Raw genomic sequence first — 18,057 nt, 5'->3', positions numbered from 1 at the left:
AGCTGATATCAAGGGCTCAAGTAGAAAGCCAATGTTTTGAGAATGATGATGGCAACAAATGTACAAATGTGCTTGACACAATGGATGGATAGATGGATTATGATAAGAATTGTACGAGCCCCCAATAAGTGATTTAAAAAAGAAAAAAAATAAGCACAGTACACTTCAAGCTCAACTGGCACAGATTACTCCAATAATGTTCCTCCTTGAAATTTCCAGACCAGAGCTAGGCACCATTATGTACGTTCTGAGTCCATTCCCAATCTTCAAGAAATACATGCCAACTTCTTCCACATAAGCTTTTGACATTATACTCCACTGGCTCCATCACAGTGAGCCTTTAGGTTTCTATATCTCAAGCATCCATTCAAAGAACAAGATGGCAGTCTCTCATCTTGTACTGCAATGTGTACAAGTCATTCTCATGTAGTCTATCTCACTTAGTCTCATGAATGCATACCTTTCCTTTGGAGAAGAGAGAAGCCTCTACAACATTGCACTCCCAAAACAATCACCATGTCTTCTTGCCTTCTGTAATAATTTTCTTATATACGAGGGGTACCAAAAAACCCCCCTGGAATTGCGCTGGTCAGAGTGGAGCTTTCATAGTGCACATTTTTCCCACTAGGTGAGCATTGAGCAACTCACTCTGAGTTAGTGCACCCAGTGGCTTCACTTGGGAAGGTTCTCTCTGGTCACAGTGAATTTTTTGTAAAAGCAGTTTTGCTTGAACCTCATTTTTTTGTGATGGCTGATTTAAGAGAACAGCATACAGCTAGGACATTTTGTTTCTTGCTCAGGAAAAATGCAGCAGAAATTGTTGTGAAGCTGAACCCAGCTTACAAGGACAGCATTATGGGAAAAACTGAAGTGTAGGAGTGGTTTTCTCATTTCAAAAAAAGTGAAATGTTGATAGATGACAAACCTTGTCTCGATGTTCATCAACTTCCCAAACTGATGAAAATATGGACTTATAGTGCATTTGGAGAGCTTCTGAAAAGATAGGTAACAGTGTGCAGCAAAAAAGACCTGATTTGTGGCAGACAGGGGACTCGTTTTGCCACTACAACAATGCACCTGCTCATGCAGCCATCTCAGTGCGTCAGTTTTTGGCAAAACACAGCAGGCCTCTCTTGCCCCATGCACCTTACTCACCTGACCTCGCTCCAACTGAATTCTTTTTGTTTCTGTGAATGAAGAGGCACATGAAAGGACATTGACTAGATGACGTAGAAGGGGTGAAGAAAAAATGAGGGAGGTGCTCTGCCATTCAAACAGATGAGTTTGAAAAATGTTTCGAAGAATGGAATTGCAGATTTGACAAATGTATTAAGTATAATGGAGAGAACTTTGAAGGTGATAAGATTGTTTTGCCAAAAAAATTAAATACATAGCTTTGAAAAAAACTGGTTTGTGTGTGTGTGTGTGTTCCTCCTCGTATACCTTTGCTTCACTTATCAACATGGTTAGGTTCCAAAGATCAAGTTGCTTATGAAATTGACTATATGAGAAATGGGGGGTGCAACCTATCTTCAATGGTAGTGCCACCCCTTTATTGCATATTGCCTGTCATGCACAGGCATATATGTGGCAAGGCAGGTCATCTTTCCTCACCAGGCCTTCTCCACCCCAGCAGAACCTACAGAGGTTGAGGGTAGTGGTGGTGGTTGGATATTGCCTGCTGTCCACTGCCTGAACCACCCACCCTGGCTGGGACTTTGCATGACCTCCACCTACTTCTGCTCCACAGCCACATGGGCCTCCTTCCCTCTCCCTCTGATTCTCCCCTACCCCACTGGCCTCTCCAGCACCTCCAGGCCCTCTCCTATTGTCCACCTGCCAGCACTTAACCTGTCACTGTTGAACCATCACCCTGTGCTCTCTATGTTCAGGCCAAGAATTTGCAAACTAATGGGAGAAGGCATCCTGCTGCCAGTCAGCCCCAATTCCTCAAGTGCTCTAGCTGTCATCAGGGCTTCTGGTATATCATTCAGGATGGCCTGTGGGGCTGTCTTGGGCTCGGCCATGGCCTGTATGGAGCTTAGACCATCAGACACTGACTGAGAATTTTTTCAGAGTTATCATAAATGCAAAATAACAGGAAATGAGTTAGTCAATGAGTGTGTAATAAGTGTATACTGAAGAGAGGATGATGGGTGATTGTTGTGGTAAAACAACCTGTTCTATCAAAGAAAAAGAGATGTATTCTTAACTTCTGGAAGCTCACTGATTACTCTTTTCAATTATGGTGATAGTTATCACCTTTTATTTTTCATTTTGGTCCCTTAACACAATTCTAAACAAAACAAAAATCTCATTCCTGCTATTACAAAATGAAATTAGATACTTAATAAACTTCAACACTTACCTAGTGAGTTCAAAAAATATACATGTTCAATGTGTTAGGCACCAATGCCAAGTTGATAAACAAGACCAATATCTTACACCTAGAATTGAAAATAATCTTGATAAAATTAGACAGATTAATGTCACTAAACCAGGTAAAGCTCATTCAATGAAAATATACTGAAGGAAAATACAACCTGATTATTTTCTTTTAGCACCTTAAATTCTGTCTTCATTTCAGTATTAGCTTGAGTCTGTTGCTGAAGTAACTGCTGCATATGTTGAAAAGAGACGATGACATTCTTAAAAATAAAAAAAAGTATATATATTACTTCCAATCGGATAACTTAAAAGCTATATACATATCTAAGATAGATAAAACCAAGCTCACTACCATTGAGTCTCTGACTCACAGGGTTTTCAGGACTGTAACTCTTTACATTTACAATCTGATGCATTGAACAAACAGATCTATCTTGGAATGAGGACAACAAGAATGCTCCTTAGAGGTAAAGATGATGAGAGTTTGTCTCACATACTTTGGACATGTTATCAGGAGAGACCAGTTCCTGGAGAACGACATCATGCTTCGTAAAGTGGGGGGCAGTGAAAATGAAGAAATTCCTCAATGAAATGGACTGATACAGTGGCTGCGACAATGGACTCAAACATAAGAACAATTGTGAGGTGGCATATGACCAAGTGGTTGTTTCTTTCTGTGGAACCAACTGGATGGTACCTAATGTCAATAACAACATTTTACAAGTGTAGAAAGCCTTATTTTTCTCCTGCAGAGCCGCTGGTGGTTTTTAATTGCTGATCTTGGGTTAGCAGCCCAACACATAATCACTTCACCAACAGAGCTCCAAGATAAATAAATAGATTTCACATATCGATTGCCTTTGACTTGTGCAATAACCATTTTTTTACCACTCTCTGTTAGGGAAAAGCACTTGAGTTTTCCTTCTCTGACAGATTTTTATCTTACTTTTACAGTAATTAATTTCAACACTATCACACTTTAATTTAATATTTAAAATAACTTAGATTACATTACTTTCTCCAAAATATCGTTCTAAGAGCCCCTCAAATAACTAAAATAGTTTTATTTAATGTTGAGAATAAATAATGACATTCTTTTAAGTATAAATATTATGTCTCAATTGGAAAACTCAAAATATATATACATATCCTGAGACGCCATTGACAAATGTGAATAATTTAGAACTAAAATAAAATTTTGTTGATTTCTCCAACATCTAGTAAATATGTTACTAAAATAATGTTATCGCCACTCATCTGTTAGTTTGTAATTATTGTAATGACTTGCCTCTTGCTGTGATGCTGGAAGCTATGCCACTAATACTTCAAATACCAGCAAGGTCACCCACGGTGAGCAGGTTTCAGTAAAATTTCCAGACTAAGACTAGAGCAGGAAAAAGGACTAAACTGCCCACTCTGGAGAGATTAGCTACTGAAAATCTTTATGAAAAGCAATAGAACATTGTCTGATATAGTGCTAACAATGAATCCCTCAGGATGGAAGGCACTCAAAATAGGATTGTGAAAGAGCTGCTTCCTCAAAGTGGAGTAAAAAGTAATGACATAGATGGAGCAAAACTTTTAAGTTCTTCATTTATTGATGGCACTCAACTCAAGATGAGAAGAAATAGTCACAAATCAGAATCTAGAAAAATTTTTAATTGTTAAAAATTAAATGGAACATATAAAGATACTAGGCTTTAGTGAGCTGAAATAGACTAGTAGTGGCTATTTTGAACCAGTCAATTATATGGTTTACTGTGCCAAGAATGACAAATTCAAGAGGAATGTCGCTGCATTCATCATGAAAAGGTTAACATCCATATACTTACAAGGAAAACCAGTTAATCCAACTATTATTCAAATTTGTACACAAACTAAAGCCAATGATAAAGAAACTGAATAATTCTACCAGCTTCTTCAGTCTGAAATTGATCAAACATTCAACCAAGGTGCTGTGATAATTACTAATTAGAATGTGAAAGTTAGAAACAAAAAGGAAGGCATCGATATAGAAAGAATGCTGAAGAGCACATAATAAATTTTTTCAAGACAAATGATTTCTTCATGGCAAATACCTCTTGTTAAACAACATAAATAGTTACTATACATGTGGACCTTGCTAGGTGGGATACGCAGGAATTAAACTGACTACACATCTGTGTAAAGAGACAATAAAGAAGCTCAGCATTATCAGCCAAAACAAGGCCAGGCAGGCTGTGGAACAGGCCACCAATTGCTCGTATTGAAGCTGAAGAAAATTAAAGCAAGTCCACAAGAGCCAAAATACAATTTTGAATATAAACTACCTGAATTTAGAGACTATCTTGAGGACAGATTTAACATATTGAACACTCATGATCGAAGCCCAGATTAGTCATGGGAACATCTGAACATCATACAAAGGAATTTCCTTTTCTCGAGTGGTTAAAATTCTATACCATTGGCTAAACTAATGATACTATTAATGCATAGTAGCTATGCATTGGGCTTCTAAATGGACAGGCAGCAGTTCAAAACTAGCAGCCAGCTCCACGGGAGAAAGATAAGGCTTTCTATTTCTGTAAAGATTTACAATCTCAGAAATTCACAGGAGCAGTATCTACCTTGTCCTATAGGGTGGCTATGAGTCAGCATTAACTAGATGGCAGTAAAAGCGATACCCTAGGGTGATGATTGATAATGTTCTCGAACATTAAATGGCAATAAAGTCCCTAAGGCAAACCATTGAAATATATAAACCATAGATATATGAATAGAATTTGGGCTTATACTTAAGTGTAGCCCCTATAAACAGATCATCTATAAACATGATCCTGATTAATGCTCACTCTCATGAAGAGATCACTGAAGGTATGGGTGCTATAGCAAAGTGTGATGAACTAAATTGTGCCCAGTGATCAGAAGGAATGGCTTCGGGGGAATTAAAGACTTGTCTTCAAACAAGTAGCCTCCTAAGCAAAGTGACAACTAAGTCTACATGAAAGAAGCCCACCAGCCTGTGTGATCCGAGGATTGTAAATAATGAAATACAAATCCAAAAGAGGGAATGGTACCAGAATGTTCTAGAACTGCTTTCCTTTTTAATCATTTTATTGGGGGCTCGTACAAATCTTATCACAATCCATCCATCCATCCATTGTATCAAGCACATTTGTACATTTGTTGCTATCATCATTCTCAAAACATTTGCTTTCTGCTTGAGGCCTTGGTATCAGTTCCTCATTTCCCCCTCCCTCTCCGCTCTCCCCTCCCTCATGAACCCTTGATAATTTATAAATTATAATTATTTTGTCATATCTTACCCACTTTTCTGTTGTACATCGGAGGAGGTTATATGTAGATCCTTGTAAGGGGTTCCCCCTTTCCACCCCACCCTCCCTCCACCCTCTCAGTACCTCCACTCTCAGCACTGGTCCTGAAGGGATCACCTGGATTTCCTGCTTCCAGTTCCTATCTGTACCAGTGTACATCCTCTGGTCTAGCCAGATTTGTAAGGTAGAATTGGGATCATGATGGGGGGGGGGGAGCATTTAGGAACTAGAGGAAAGTTGTATGTTTCATCATTGCTACACTGCACCCTGACTGGTCTGTCTCTTCCCCATGACCCTTCTGTAAGGGAATGTCCAGTTGCCTACAGATGAATCTTGGGTCCCCAATCTACATTCCCCTTCATTCACAATGACTTGATTTTTTGTTCTTTGAAGCCTGATACCTGATCCCTTAGACACCTCATGATCACACAGGCTAGTATGCTTCTTCCATGTGGACTTTGTTGCTTCTGAGCTAGGTGGCCACTTGTTTACCTTCAAGCCTTTAAGACCCCAGATGCTATATCTTTTGATAGCCGGGCACCATCAGCTTTCTTCACCACCTTTTTTTATGCAACCATTTGTCTTCAACAATCATGTCGGGAAGGTGAGCACAAAATGATATGATTTTTTGTTCTTTGATGCCTGATAACTGATCCCTTCGACACCTCGTGATCAAACAGGCTGGTGTGCTTCTTCCATGTGGGCTTTGTTGCTTTTGCGCTAGATGGTCGCTTGTTTACCTTCAAGTCTTTAAGACCCTAGATGCTATATCTTTAGATAGCTGGACTCCATCAGCTTTCTTCCCCACATTTGCTTATGCACCCACTTTGTCTTACAGTGATCGTGTTGGGAAGGTGAACATCATGGAATGCCAGTTTAATAGAACAAAGTTTTCTTGCATTGAGGGAGTACTTGAGTGGAGACCCAATGTCCAGTCTAGAACTGATTTTAATGATGATTATACAACCCTTTTTAATATGACTGAACTATTGAAGTATATGTTTTGTGAATAATATGTCAATAAAGCTCTTTTTAAAAATATAAAAACATCACTGAACATATTCAGAGGACAAATTTCCTTTAATGGCATGTTCAATGAGCAAACCTTTTTGTCTTGATAGAACCAATTCGAAAGACTCTACCCTGTTAAAAGTTTTAAAAGCAGCAGAAGAAAAAAGATCAAAGTGGATTTCAAGCAAGACTCTGAAACTTGCCCTTGAATGTAGAGTAAATAAACTGAAATGCAAAAATTATGAAGTAAAAGAGCCAAAGAAGAAACTCCAAAAGGCAGCTTGGGAGACTAAGTAAAGTATTTATGAAATACGCAAAGACTTGGAGCTAGAGAACCAAACTGAAAGATAAGAAAATTCTCAAGATAAGAAATTATGCTCAGCAATTCTCAAGATTAAAAAAATGAAAAGTTCAAGCTTCAAATGGAAATATTGAAGGATTGTATGGACAAAATATTGATGCCATAGAATGTCATGGCATATACTTGGATTCAAATGGAGGGGGAAATGTGGTCATTAAAAAAATAGGAGGGAAAATTAGAAGAGAAAAATAGAAACAGGAAATTGGCTAGAGGTAGACAATGTTAACTTCAGTGATAGGGAAGAGGATATACAAAAGTAGGTTATAAATGAAAAAATGTTGGAGGTAGGGGAAGACACTTGCAAGAGCTAAAGTGAACAGAAGCAAATATGGTTATACACACAATCCTGCAATGGTGGTGGTCTAAAAGTAGATGCCTGGATAGACACACAGAATGAACTGGTGTAGGAGGGAGAATGGGAATATACTCATGAATATATAAAGTTTAACAGAGGATATGAGTATATGTATACTTACTATTGCTACCAATAAAATCTATGAATGCGGTGCAGCATTTTGCTGTTAGGTGCCATTGAGTCATTTGCAGCTCATGATGAGTCTATGTACAACAGAACTAACTACTGCTCAGTCTTGTGCCATCCTCACTATTGTTCTTACATTTGAGCCCATTGTTACAGGCAATGGGTCAATCCATTTTGCCACAGGTCTTCCTTTTTGTTTTGCTGCCCCTCTATTTTATCAACCTTGATGTCTTTCTCCAGGGACTAGTCTCTCCTAATATGTCCAAAGTTTCTGAGATGAACACTCTCCATCCTTGTATCTAAGAAGCACTCTGGCTGTACTTCTTCCAAGATATATTTGTTTGTTCTTTTGGAAATCCATGGTACTTTCAATATTCTTCCCCAGAACCATAATTCAAATCCATGGATTTTTCTAGTCTTCTTTATTTCAATGTCCAACTTTCACATGAGTAGAAGTTGATTGAAAATACCTTGGTTTGGATTAGAAAAATCTGAGCCTTCGAAGTATTCTCCTTGTTTTTCAACAAGGTCATGTGCACTTTGTGCATTTGCCCAATGCACTGCATCTTATGATTGTTTGACTGCTGCATTATGAGCATTGATTGTGGATCCAAGCAAGACAAAGATTGACAACTTCAATCTTTCTCCATTTATTATGATGTTACCTATTGGTCTAGTTGTGAGGGTTTTGGTCTTCTTTACATTGAGTTGCAATCCATACGGAAGACTGCAATCCCTGATCTTCATCAGCAAATGCTTCAGTCCTCCTCACTTATTCTATTCGCACGACTGCCTGGATCCATGTACAAGCTCTGCATAAGCACAATATAGTATTTTGGGATTCCCATTCCCATCTTCTCAAAGTTATCCATACTTTGTATGGTCCACATAGTCGAATGCCTTAGCATAGTCAATAAAGCACAAGTATACATCTTTGTGGTATTGTTTTCAGCCAAGCTCCATCTGACATCAGCAATAATATCCTTTGTTCCACATCCTCTTCTGAACCCAGCCTAAACCTCTGGTAGTTCCCTGTTGGTCTACTGCTACAACTGTTGTTGGATGATCTTCAGCAAAAATCTACTTGCATGTAATATCAATGATATTGTTCTATAATTTGAGGATTCTCTTGGGTCACCTTTCTTTGGAATGAGTACAAATATGGCTCTCTTCCAGTCAGTTGTATTCCAAATTTCCTGGCAAAGATGAGTATTTCATCAGTTTGCTGAAACATTTCAATTGGTATTCCATCAATCTCTGAAGCCTTGTTTTTGGCTACAGCTCTCAGTGTAGCCTGAACTTCTTCCTTTGGGACCATTGGTTCTTACTTATATACTATTTCCTGAAATGGTGAAATGCCGACTACTTCTTTTTGGTACAATGACTCAGTGTATTCCTTCCATCTTCTTTTGATGCTTTCTGCATCATTCAATATTTTGCCCATAGAATCTTTCAATATTGGAACTCAACAAAATTATGAACACTTCTTAGACATAACCAAACACCTTAAAGCAGCAGTTCTCAACCTGTGGGTCGCGACCCCTTTGGAGGGGAAATGACCCTTTCACAGAGGTCGCCTAAGACCATCAGAAAACACATATATCCGATGGTCTCAGGAACCCAGACACCACTTCTCTACCTCTCTCCAGGCAGGTCTGCCACATGCAGATACGCCCACATATGAGTACATGGCGAGAAAGCTGTTACCCATGCTACTCCATGCTTCAAGACAAAATTTCATTTATTTGTCATTAAAAATAAATATTTCATAATATATAATTACATATCATTTTTATGATTAATCACTAAGCTTTAATTATGTTCAAGTTGTAACAATGAAAATACATCCTGCATATCAAATATTTACATTATGATTCATAACAGTAGAAAAATTACAGTTATGAAGTAGCAATGAAAATAATTTTGTGGTTGGGGGTCACCACAACATGAGGAACTGTATTAAAGGGTCGCAATATTAAGAAGGTTGAGAACCAGTGCCTTAAAAGAACACATTTCTGTGCCTGAGAGATCAGAACCATAGTCTCAGGGGATACCAACGTCAATTGGCATAACATAGTTCACAAAGCCAATGTTCTACATCCTATTTTGGTGAATAGGGGTCTTAAAAACTCATGAGCAGGCATCTAGGGTATAAATCTTCATCTTTCCTTATCTAAGAAGTGTGCTAAAACTCCAGGCATGCATCGAAACAATTAGTCCAATGGGCTAAAGATCCATGCAAACATCAGTCTCCATAAACCTATGATCAGAAGAGCAAGGTAGTGCCTGGCTAACAACACTAACAACTCTGCAAAGTGTTACATTAGAAGATCTTTGTGTGGGAGAAAAATGTGGAGCATAATTCAAAATCATAAAACATCAGGCTTATTGGTTGGAAAGAGACATCCAAGACTACCTCCTTTAGTCACCCTTCAGGTCTGGAAATGAATCTATCCCTGTGTTAGAACAATCAACAATTTAAGATTAAAAAGGCAGCATTTAACAAAGGTCAAAGTCTATAGGATTAGGAAAGAATGCAGAATGGAAACAGAAAACACAGGAAGTAAGATAAGTTATGGTACATTGAGGGGATTGAAAAAGATGAGCTGAAATAAAATGTGTATGAATTGTTTAATGTAAAACCCATGTTCTGCTCTGTAAACCTTCACATAAATCACATAAAAGTAAAATGATAATGTTTATTTTTTTAAATGCATAATGTAATGTGAAATGGATTTTGTTTAAGGAACTCTAAGGCATTCTACTCCTGTGAAGTTACAATCTCTGAAACCCACAGGGGCATATCTATCCAGTTCGATAGGGTTGCTATTAGTCAGAATCGACTCTGTGGCAGTTGAGTTCTATTTTATTCAGCAGCTATATAAAAGATTGTCACTTGGAATCCACCAGAGAGAAAAGGATGAGATAGGCTGCGTCTGTAGAAATTACAGCCTTGGAAACCTTATAAGGCAGTTCTCCTATCCTACAGGGTCACTATGAGTTGGAATCAACTTGAGAGTAAGTTTATTGTTGTTGTTGCTAGCTGCTGTTGTATCAATCTCACACACAATGGAATGAAGCATTATATATACAGTTGTCATGGCTTAGTCTGGAAGCTCTAATGAAACCTGTTCAGCATCACAGCAACATGCAACCCTTCATTGACAAATGGTTGATGATTATTTTAGGTATCAAACCTCAGCCTCACACCTAGAACCCGTATTCCAACTCATAATAATGCTCTATAGGGTTTCTGAGACTGTAAATCATCAAAGAAGCAGACAGTTTCTCTTTTTTCCTGTGGAGCAGCTGGTAGATTTGAGACGCTGACCTTGTAGCTAGCAAGAAGAAATCAATAAAAATTAGAAATGGATTTTTTCTTTCACATATACTTTTTCTTTTTACAGATGGATTATAAATTTTAAATCAATTCAAATAAGAGTTTAGTGCCCTCATGAATTCTACATACATTGAGCATACATACATTTCAATATTATTTTTCTGCTAACATTAAGCTATCAAGAAAAAACAAAGATTTCTTTTTAATAGGAATACATGTAAAAAGGTACACTTGCGTCCATTCAATAATAAGTAACTGTGGGCTCACTGTGCTGAGCATTGATCTAGACACAATTCTTTTGTTATTTATGTACCCCCCCAAAATTGTAACTAATTTTTAGAACATTTACTGACTTTCAAAATATCTTAAAACTGTTTACCTGTTTTTCTTCTTGAAGGTGGGCAATCTCTTCATTAATTTTCTTATTTAATTCCAATTCCTGAAAAATGGAATAATTTAAAAGTTATGATAAACATTTAATAATTCTACATTTAATTCAGTGATCAACAAATTTGAGTTGGCATGACCTATATTACCAGGTACCCATATTTGTTTGTAGTGGAAGAAGTAACTCCGGTGAATTGAATAGGCATTGGATACCAACTATAGTCAAGTGCAAAAGCAACAAAGTCCACATGGAAGCAGCACACCAACATGTGTGATCATGAAGGGCCGAAGGGACCAGGCTTCAAGCACCAAAGGTGAGGGTAGGGGTGGGGATCATATCATCGTGAAGGAGGGTAACGTGTGATGGGGACCCAATGCCCATCTGCAGACAACTGGACATACCTTGCAGAGGGGTAGTGGGGAGGAGATGAGTCACTCAGGGTTCAGTATAGCAATAATGAAACTCACAACCTTTCTCGAGTACTTAAACGCTTCCTCCCCCCAACTACCATGATCCCAATTCTACCTTGCAAACCTGGTTAGACCAGAGGATGCACAGCGGTATAGAGTAGAACTGGCCCTTTGGATTTTCAAGGCTATAAGTCTTTAAAAGGGCAGAAACATCTTCTTTGCCCTCTGGAGCAGCAAGTGAGTTCAAAATGCTGACTACATTGAGTTAGCAGCTCAGGTGTTGTTACACTATATCACTGTAGGGCTAAAAGTATCATGGTAAAATTTTATTGGCCTCAAGTCTTGCTAAGAAAAAATGTTATCTAATAATTTTAAAAATTATATGTCCAATTTTAAAATACGTATATTTACTTCACACAGAAGAAACATTTTTAATTTTAACAATCCTTATTATTGTCCTAAAACAATAATATAATGAAAATGAATATATTTAATTAAATACCATATTGAATCGTTCATGAAGTTCTTGAAACTCTTGTTCCTTAATTGTTAGATTGATGTTTTTTTCTCCCATCTTTTGCTGACATGTGACTTTGGATTTTATCAAGTCTGAGATCATTTTTTTTACTTCCTTTAAGACAGCAAACAGAAAATTTAGTCTATTTCAAAAAAGAGAGGTATGTTCCTAACAATTTAAAAAGTCAATCTTTAAACATAGTTTACTTATATTTTAGTTTATATTTCATATGTCAAGATCCAGATCTAGTTCCCCTATTTAAGATTAGCCACCATAAAAATGTGTAAGATATGACGGAATAGTAGTGATTTGTAAATTACCAGGGGTTTATGTGGGAGGGGGAGCAGGGAAGGAGGGGAAGGGATGGGGAGCTGAGACCAAGGGCTCAAGTGGAGGGCAGGTGTTTTGAGGGTGATGAGGGAAATGGATGTGTGGGGGTGCTTGACACAATGGATGTATGTGTGGATTGTGATAAGAGTTGTATGAGCCCCCAATAAAATGATTTAATTCTTTAAAAAAAATAAGGTATAGTTAAAGTATGTAGGGAAGAAGTGTAATTGAGGAATTAGAAAGAATTTCAGGCTTTTCTGGCATACAAAGGCATTTAAAGCACAAACAGTGGCTAGGTTTCAGCTATTGTCCTAAAAGCCTATACTAATAAATAATCCACCGTAGCTAAGATGTAGGAAAGTTGTTATCCATCAAGGCTACCATAATCTTAATTGTACCCCAATTTTACTTAAAAGTAGTAATAATTCCATACATTTCTATAGCATATTATACTTACTGTGCTTTTTCAAGCATTTTATTATTTAATATTTTCATAACACATATAAAACAGGAAGGGCAAATATTATTATGCTCACATTATAAATGGAAATACAAAGGAGGAAAAGAGAAAAAGATGTTCAAGGACATGCACCTCCTTGATGACTATAGTTGAAAGGTTGCATTTTTTGTTTGTTTTGTGGTGATGCTAAAAATCACAGCATAAAAATATTCACGTTAACCATTTTCCAGGGCACAACTCAGTGACATGAGTCTCTCATAATGGTATATAATCATCATCAGTTTTTCTTTTCATCACGTCGACCTTCATCATACCATAAAACTTTCCATCACACCAAACAGAAACTTTAAATAATTATACATTAAATAATATTTCCCATTTTCCACCCATTCCCAGTCCAGGTTAACCACTAATATGCCTCTGTCTCTATGCATTTGCTGGTTTGAGATATTTCATACAAATGGGATCATAAAATATTTGTTCTCTTATGTCTGGCTTATTTCACTTTCAGTATTTTTAAGGTTCGCTCATGCTAAGAATGTATCAAAATGTCATTCTTTTTTATGCCAGAAGTGGAGCTTACAGACTACTTTTGAAAATCAGTCAATGAAAACCCTGTGGATGACAATGACCTTAATCTACAATTGATCGTGGGGATGGTGCAGTGTTCTGTTGTGTATGGGGTTTCTGTGAGCTGAGGGCCAAACACCATATATGCAGTATACCACATTTTATTTATCCTTTAACCAATGGATGAACTTAGTTTATTTTTATCTTCTGCATATTGTGAATCATGCTGGAATAATTATTAGTTTACATGTTTGAGACTCTAGTTTGATTCTTTTCAGTATATACCAAGAAAGTTTAGTTTTAAAGAAAAAGAAAAGTGATGAGAAAGATAAACAAAATAAATGAGAAACATGAGGTAAGTAAAAAAATATTGCGACTAAGCCGCCATCAAACTTTAACAGTTTATTTCAAAGTAAACATGTTTAAATATCTCTCTGTGATCAGTAGATGACTGCAGACAAGTTCTCTCAGCCATACACTGACTTACTCTACTTAGGTCTTCTTTAAAAAAGTTCCAAAAGTAGTGGCTTCCAAGGGTTCTGCTTGGGCAATTAAATTCAAAGTAGAAAGGTCATCTTAGAAGGTTATGGCTACTATTTTTGGTAATTCCCAAGGAGTAATTCTGGTAAATTTCCTTAAAAGGCACAGAAGGACCAGAGGAGCTTATTAGGAAGAGGTTTTAAGAAAGTGGAAAGCTTTCTTATTGAAGAAAAAAAGGTCAGCCAGTAAAGTTGTGCCAAGATTTTTTTATCACACGTTGTACATGTTCATTCTCCAAGGGTAACAAGGGTTGTCCTACTAGATCTTTGTTGGAAAACCTTACCCAATATATCCTATAGCCCAAATCTTTTTGCTTTAGATTTCTTTCTTTCCCCAAAATTCAGAGCACATTGAAAGAGAACACAACTTAGGGCTAAAACTAAAGGAACATGATAAGGATGCTGAAATTGCCTTCTGTCCAGCTTTCACATGCATAGGAGGCCATTGACTATACCCTGGCTTCAGGCAGGTGCATTTAAGTCCCTCCTTGCTTTTTAACATGTGAAAGAGGTCTTTTGCAACAGATTTTCTCAAAACATCATTTTATTTTTTGACAGCTTCTTACATGGGATTGATTGTAGAGCCACATAAACTGAAACCCTTCACAATTTCGGTCTTTTCTGTTTATGATATCCACTATAATCCTGACAACTAGACTGGTAAGCACATGACCACAGAAGAAATGATGTAATGAATTATGGTGTGGGTAAGGAACACTGAAAAATAACATGGACTGTGAGATGAACAAACAAATCTGTCTTGGGAGGAGTACAGCAAGAATGCTTCTTGGAAGCAAAGATGGAGAGCCTTCATCTCACTTACTTTGGGCATGTTATCAGGAAAGCCCTGTCCCTGGAGAAGGGCATGATGCTTGGTAAAATAAGAAGCCACTGTTTTCCAATATGTACAAAGTTATGGAGGACTGTGGGAGGCCAAAATCCACCTGCAGAGTATCTAGCCTCTGACAGATCTCCTCTAGCCACAGACAAGGGATGCCAACACTTTACTATCAGACAGAGATTATTATAAATTTGATTATGGTGGATGAAACTATGGTATGATACTTATCAGTTGACCTCCCTCTTGGCACAACCTGATTTGTTCTAGACTTAAATATCTCTTGCTTGTTCCATGACAGAAATTTCTTCTCTGGATTTTTAAATGTGGCTAGTGCTCTTTTCTTTCTTACTCTATTTTAATCTTTATATCATTAATATTTTATTTTTTGTTAGGCTGCTCAGTTTGTGAAGCACAGGCACGGAAGCATAGACAATGACTAATGCAATGGTGTATGGCTAGGGAGAGGGATTTGTGAACAAGCAATGCATACGGGAGTGAGGAGGGAGCACTAGAACGGATTGTGATGATGTATATACAACTATGTTTTAAAGTGACTTAGCCATGGGAGTATATGATATGTGACTTTTATATTAAGAAAACTACTGGGGAAAAAAAGAAACCCAAGTTAACCAATGGATACCATGGGTGGAGGAAGAGCTTTTGCATAAGGACATTGAGTTTATGTTAATGGTGGTGAAATAATTTGGAAAAGGATATCAACAATGGTTGCACAATAAAAAATGTAATCAATAACACTGAATTATATATGTAGACTTTGCTGAATAGAATATTTTGTTGTGTATATTTTTGTCACAATTAAAAACAATTACACTAATAACAATGAATACAAAACTTGTGGTTCTGATTGTATAACTTCCTAATATGATTGAATTATTGAATTCTATCGACAGATATAACTATTGAATTATATGCTATATGGGTGAAATACCAACAAAGCTGTTTTTTAAAAGTCACTGTTAATCAGTAACATGGATTGACAGTGGCTACAATAGGTTAAAACATAGCAATGATTGTGAGGATAGTGCTGGGCAGAACAGTATTTTGTTTGGTTGTATATAGGGTTGCTATGAGCTGGAACCAACTGCATGGCACCAAACAACTACAACAAATTATGATGTTGCTTACTGATATTGTTGTGAGGATTTTTGTTTTCTTTATGTGTTTATTTCTTTATTTTGAGGGGTAATTCATACTAAAGGCTGCAGGCGTCATATCTGCAATAGTGAATACTTTAGGTTTTCTTCACTTTCATTCAGCAAGCAAGGTTGTGTCATTGACATACCACAGATTGTTAATAAACCTTCCTCCAATCTTGATGTTGCAATCTTCATATTGTCCAGCTTCTCAGATTATTTGCTCATCTTACAGATTGAATAAGTATGGCAAAAGGAAACAACCCTGATGCACACCTTTTCTTGATTTTAAAACTCAAAGTAGCCCCTTGTTAGAATAAGTGCCTCTTGGTCTATGTATATGTTCTGCATGAGCACAATTAAGTATTTTGAAATTCCCATTCTTCACAATGTTATCCATAGTTTGTTATAATACACATAGTCGAATACTTTTGCATAGTAAAACCAAAACAAAACCAAAAATACCACATAACATCTTTCGGATATCCTGACATCTGAAACCAACAATGGCATCCCTCCATCCCATTCTAAATCTGGCTTGAATGTATGGCAGTCCTGTAAATTTACTGCTGCAAGTCTTTTGTATTATCATCAATAAATTTTTACTTGTATGTGATATTAATGATATTATCAGATAATTTCCACATTAGATCAACTTTCTTGGAGAGGTTTCAGGATCTCTTTCAGTAGATTGGTCATAAAATTGTGTTCCCAATTTCTTGATACAGTTAAATGACCAATTCCAGCATGGTTTCCATTTAATGAAACATTTCAATTGGTATTCTATCAAATCCTGTAGTCTTGTTTTTCAGTGCAGCTTGGAGTTTTCCTTTCAATACCATTGGTTCTTGCCTCCTAAAATGGTTGAATGTCAACAAATTCTTTTTGGTACAGTGACTATATTCTTTCCATCTTCTTCTTCTTTTTTTTAAGCATCTTATTGGGAGCCCTTACAAATATTGTAACAATCCATCATTCAATTAGATCCAGCATAATTATACAATGTTGCCACCATCATTTTCAAAATGTTTTTTCTTCTTGAACTCTGACTTCCTCCCTCTCCCATCCTATCTCCAGTAACCCTTATCAATATATTATTGTTATTTTGCCATATCTTACTCCATCCAATGTATCCATTGTTCTACAATTCTGTTATTCATTCCCCTCAGGTAGGTTTGTACAGTCATCATTGCTTTCGGTTCCCCCTTCCCCACTTTTCCCATCTCCTCTCTTCCTGTACCCTCATGGAATCATTACTTCCATTAATATTTCTGAAGGGTTTATCTATCTTGGATATCATGCATCAAATAATCTTAATTATACAAATGAACATACACAACTCTCACAAGATTAATGAGGTAAAACTAAGACCATAATAGTAAGGAGAGGAAATATTAAAGAACTAGAGGATAGTTATGTGTTTCATCAGGGCTATCCCACTCCCTAGGTTTATCATCCCTTCCATGTATCCCTTCTTTGAGGGACAGTCCAACTGTCTTATAGATGGGTTTTGGGTCTCCACTTTGTCTACACACCTTCACGTCAATTTTATAGCTTGTTTCTGAATTTCTGATACCTATTCACATCGACACCTCATGATCACACCGGCTCGTGTGCATCTTCCATGTGGGCTTTGTTGCTTCCTTGCTAGATGGCTGCTTATTTAACTTCAAACTTTTTAGGCCCCAGAAGCTATATCTTTTAATAGCCAGCCACCATCAGCTTTCTTCACCACATTTGGTTATGCACCCATTTTGTCTTCAGTGATCGTGTTGGGAAAGTATCATACATTGCCACATTAGAACACACCGTTCTTGTACTGAGGTAAGATTTAAGTAGAGGCCCAAATCTATCTGCTTCCTTAGTGTGTGTGTGTGTGTGTGTGTGTGTGTGTGTATCCCTATCTTATATATTTATATGTATAAATTTACACCAATAGTATATCTTTATATA

General features: G+C 37.1%; 1 protein-coding gene across 1 annotated transcript in view; it reads right to left on the bottom strand.

Annotated features, from left to right (window-relative positions):
• The window catches only part of CCDC73 (coiled-coil domain containing 73), a 146,206-nt gene that overhangs the window by 33,993 nt on the left and 94,156 nt on the right, over positions 1 to 18,057 (bottom strand). The window contains exons 9-11 of the mRNA XM_004708274.2: positions 12,196 to 12,324; positions 11,275 to 11,334; positions 2,544 to 2,648 (exon numbers count right to left, since the gene is read on the bottom strand). Of these exons, the coding sequence (XP_004708331.1) occupies positions 2,544 to 2,648; positions 11,275 to 11,334; positions 12,196 to 12,324 (294 nt within the window). The remainder of the gene's footprint in view (positions 1 to 2,543; positions 2,649 to 11,274; positions 11,335 to 12,195; positions 12,325 to 18,057) is intronic.

Source organism: Echinops telfairi, unplaced genomic scaffold (genome assembly GCF_000313985.2).
Source record: "Echinops telfairi isolate 266 unplaced genomic scaffold, ASM31398v2 ScPeMD7_60;HRSCAF=208, whole genome shotgun sequence".
Classification (NCBI taxonomy): domain Eukaryota; kingdom Metazoa; phylum Chordata; class Mammalia; order Afrosoricida; family Tenrecidae; genus Echinops; species Echinops telfairi.
Note: the sequence above shows the minus strand (reverse complement) of the source record. Positions and strands in the feature narration are given on the sequence as shown.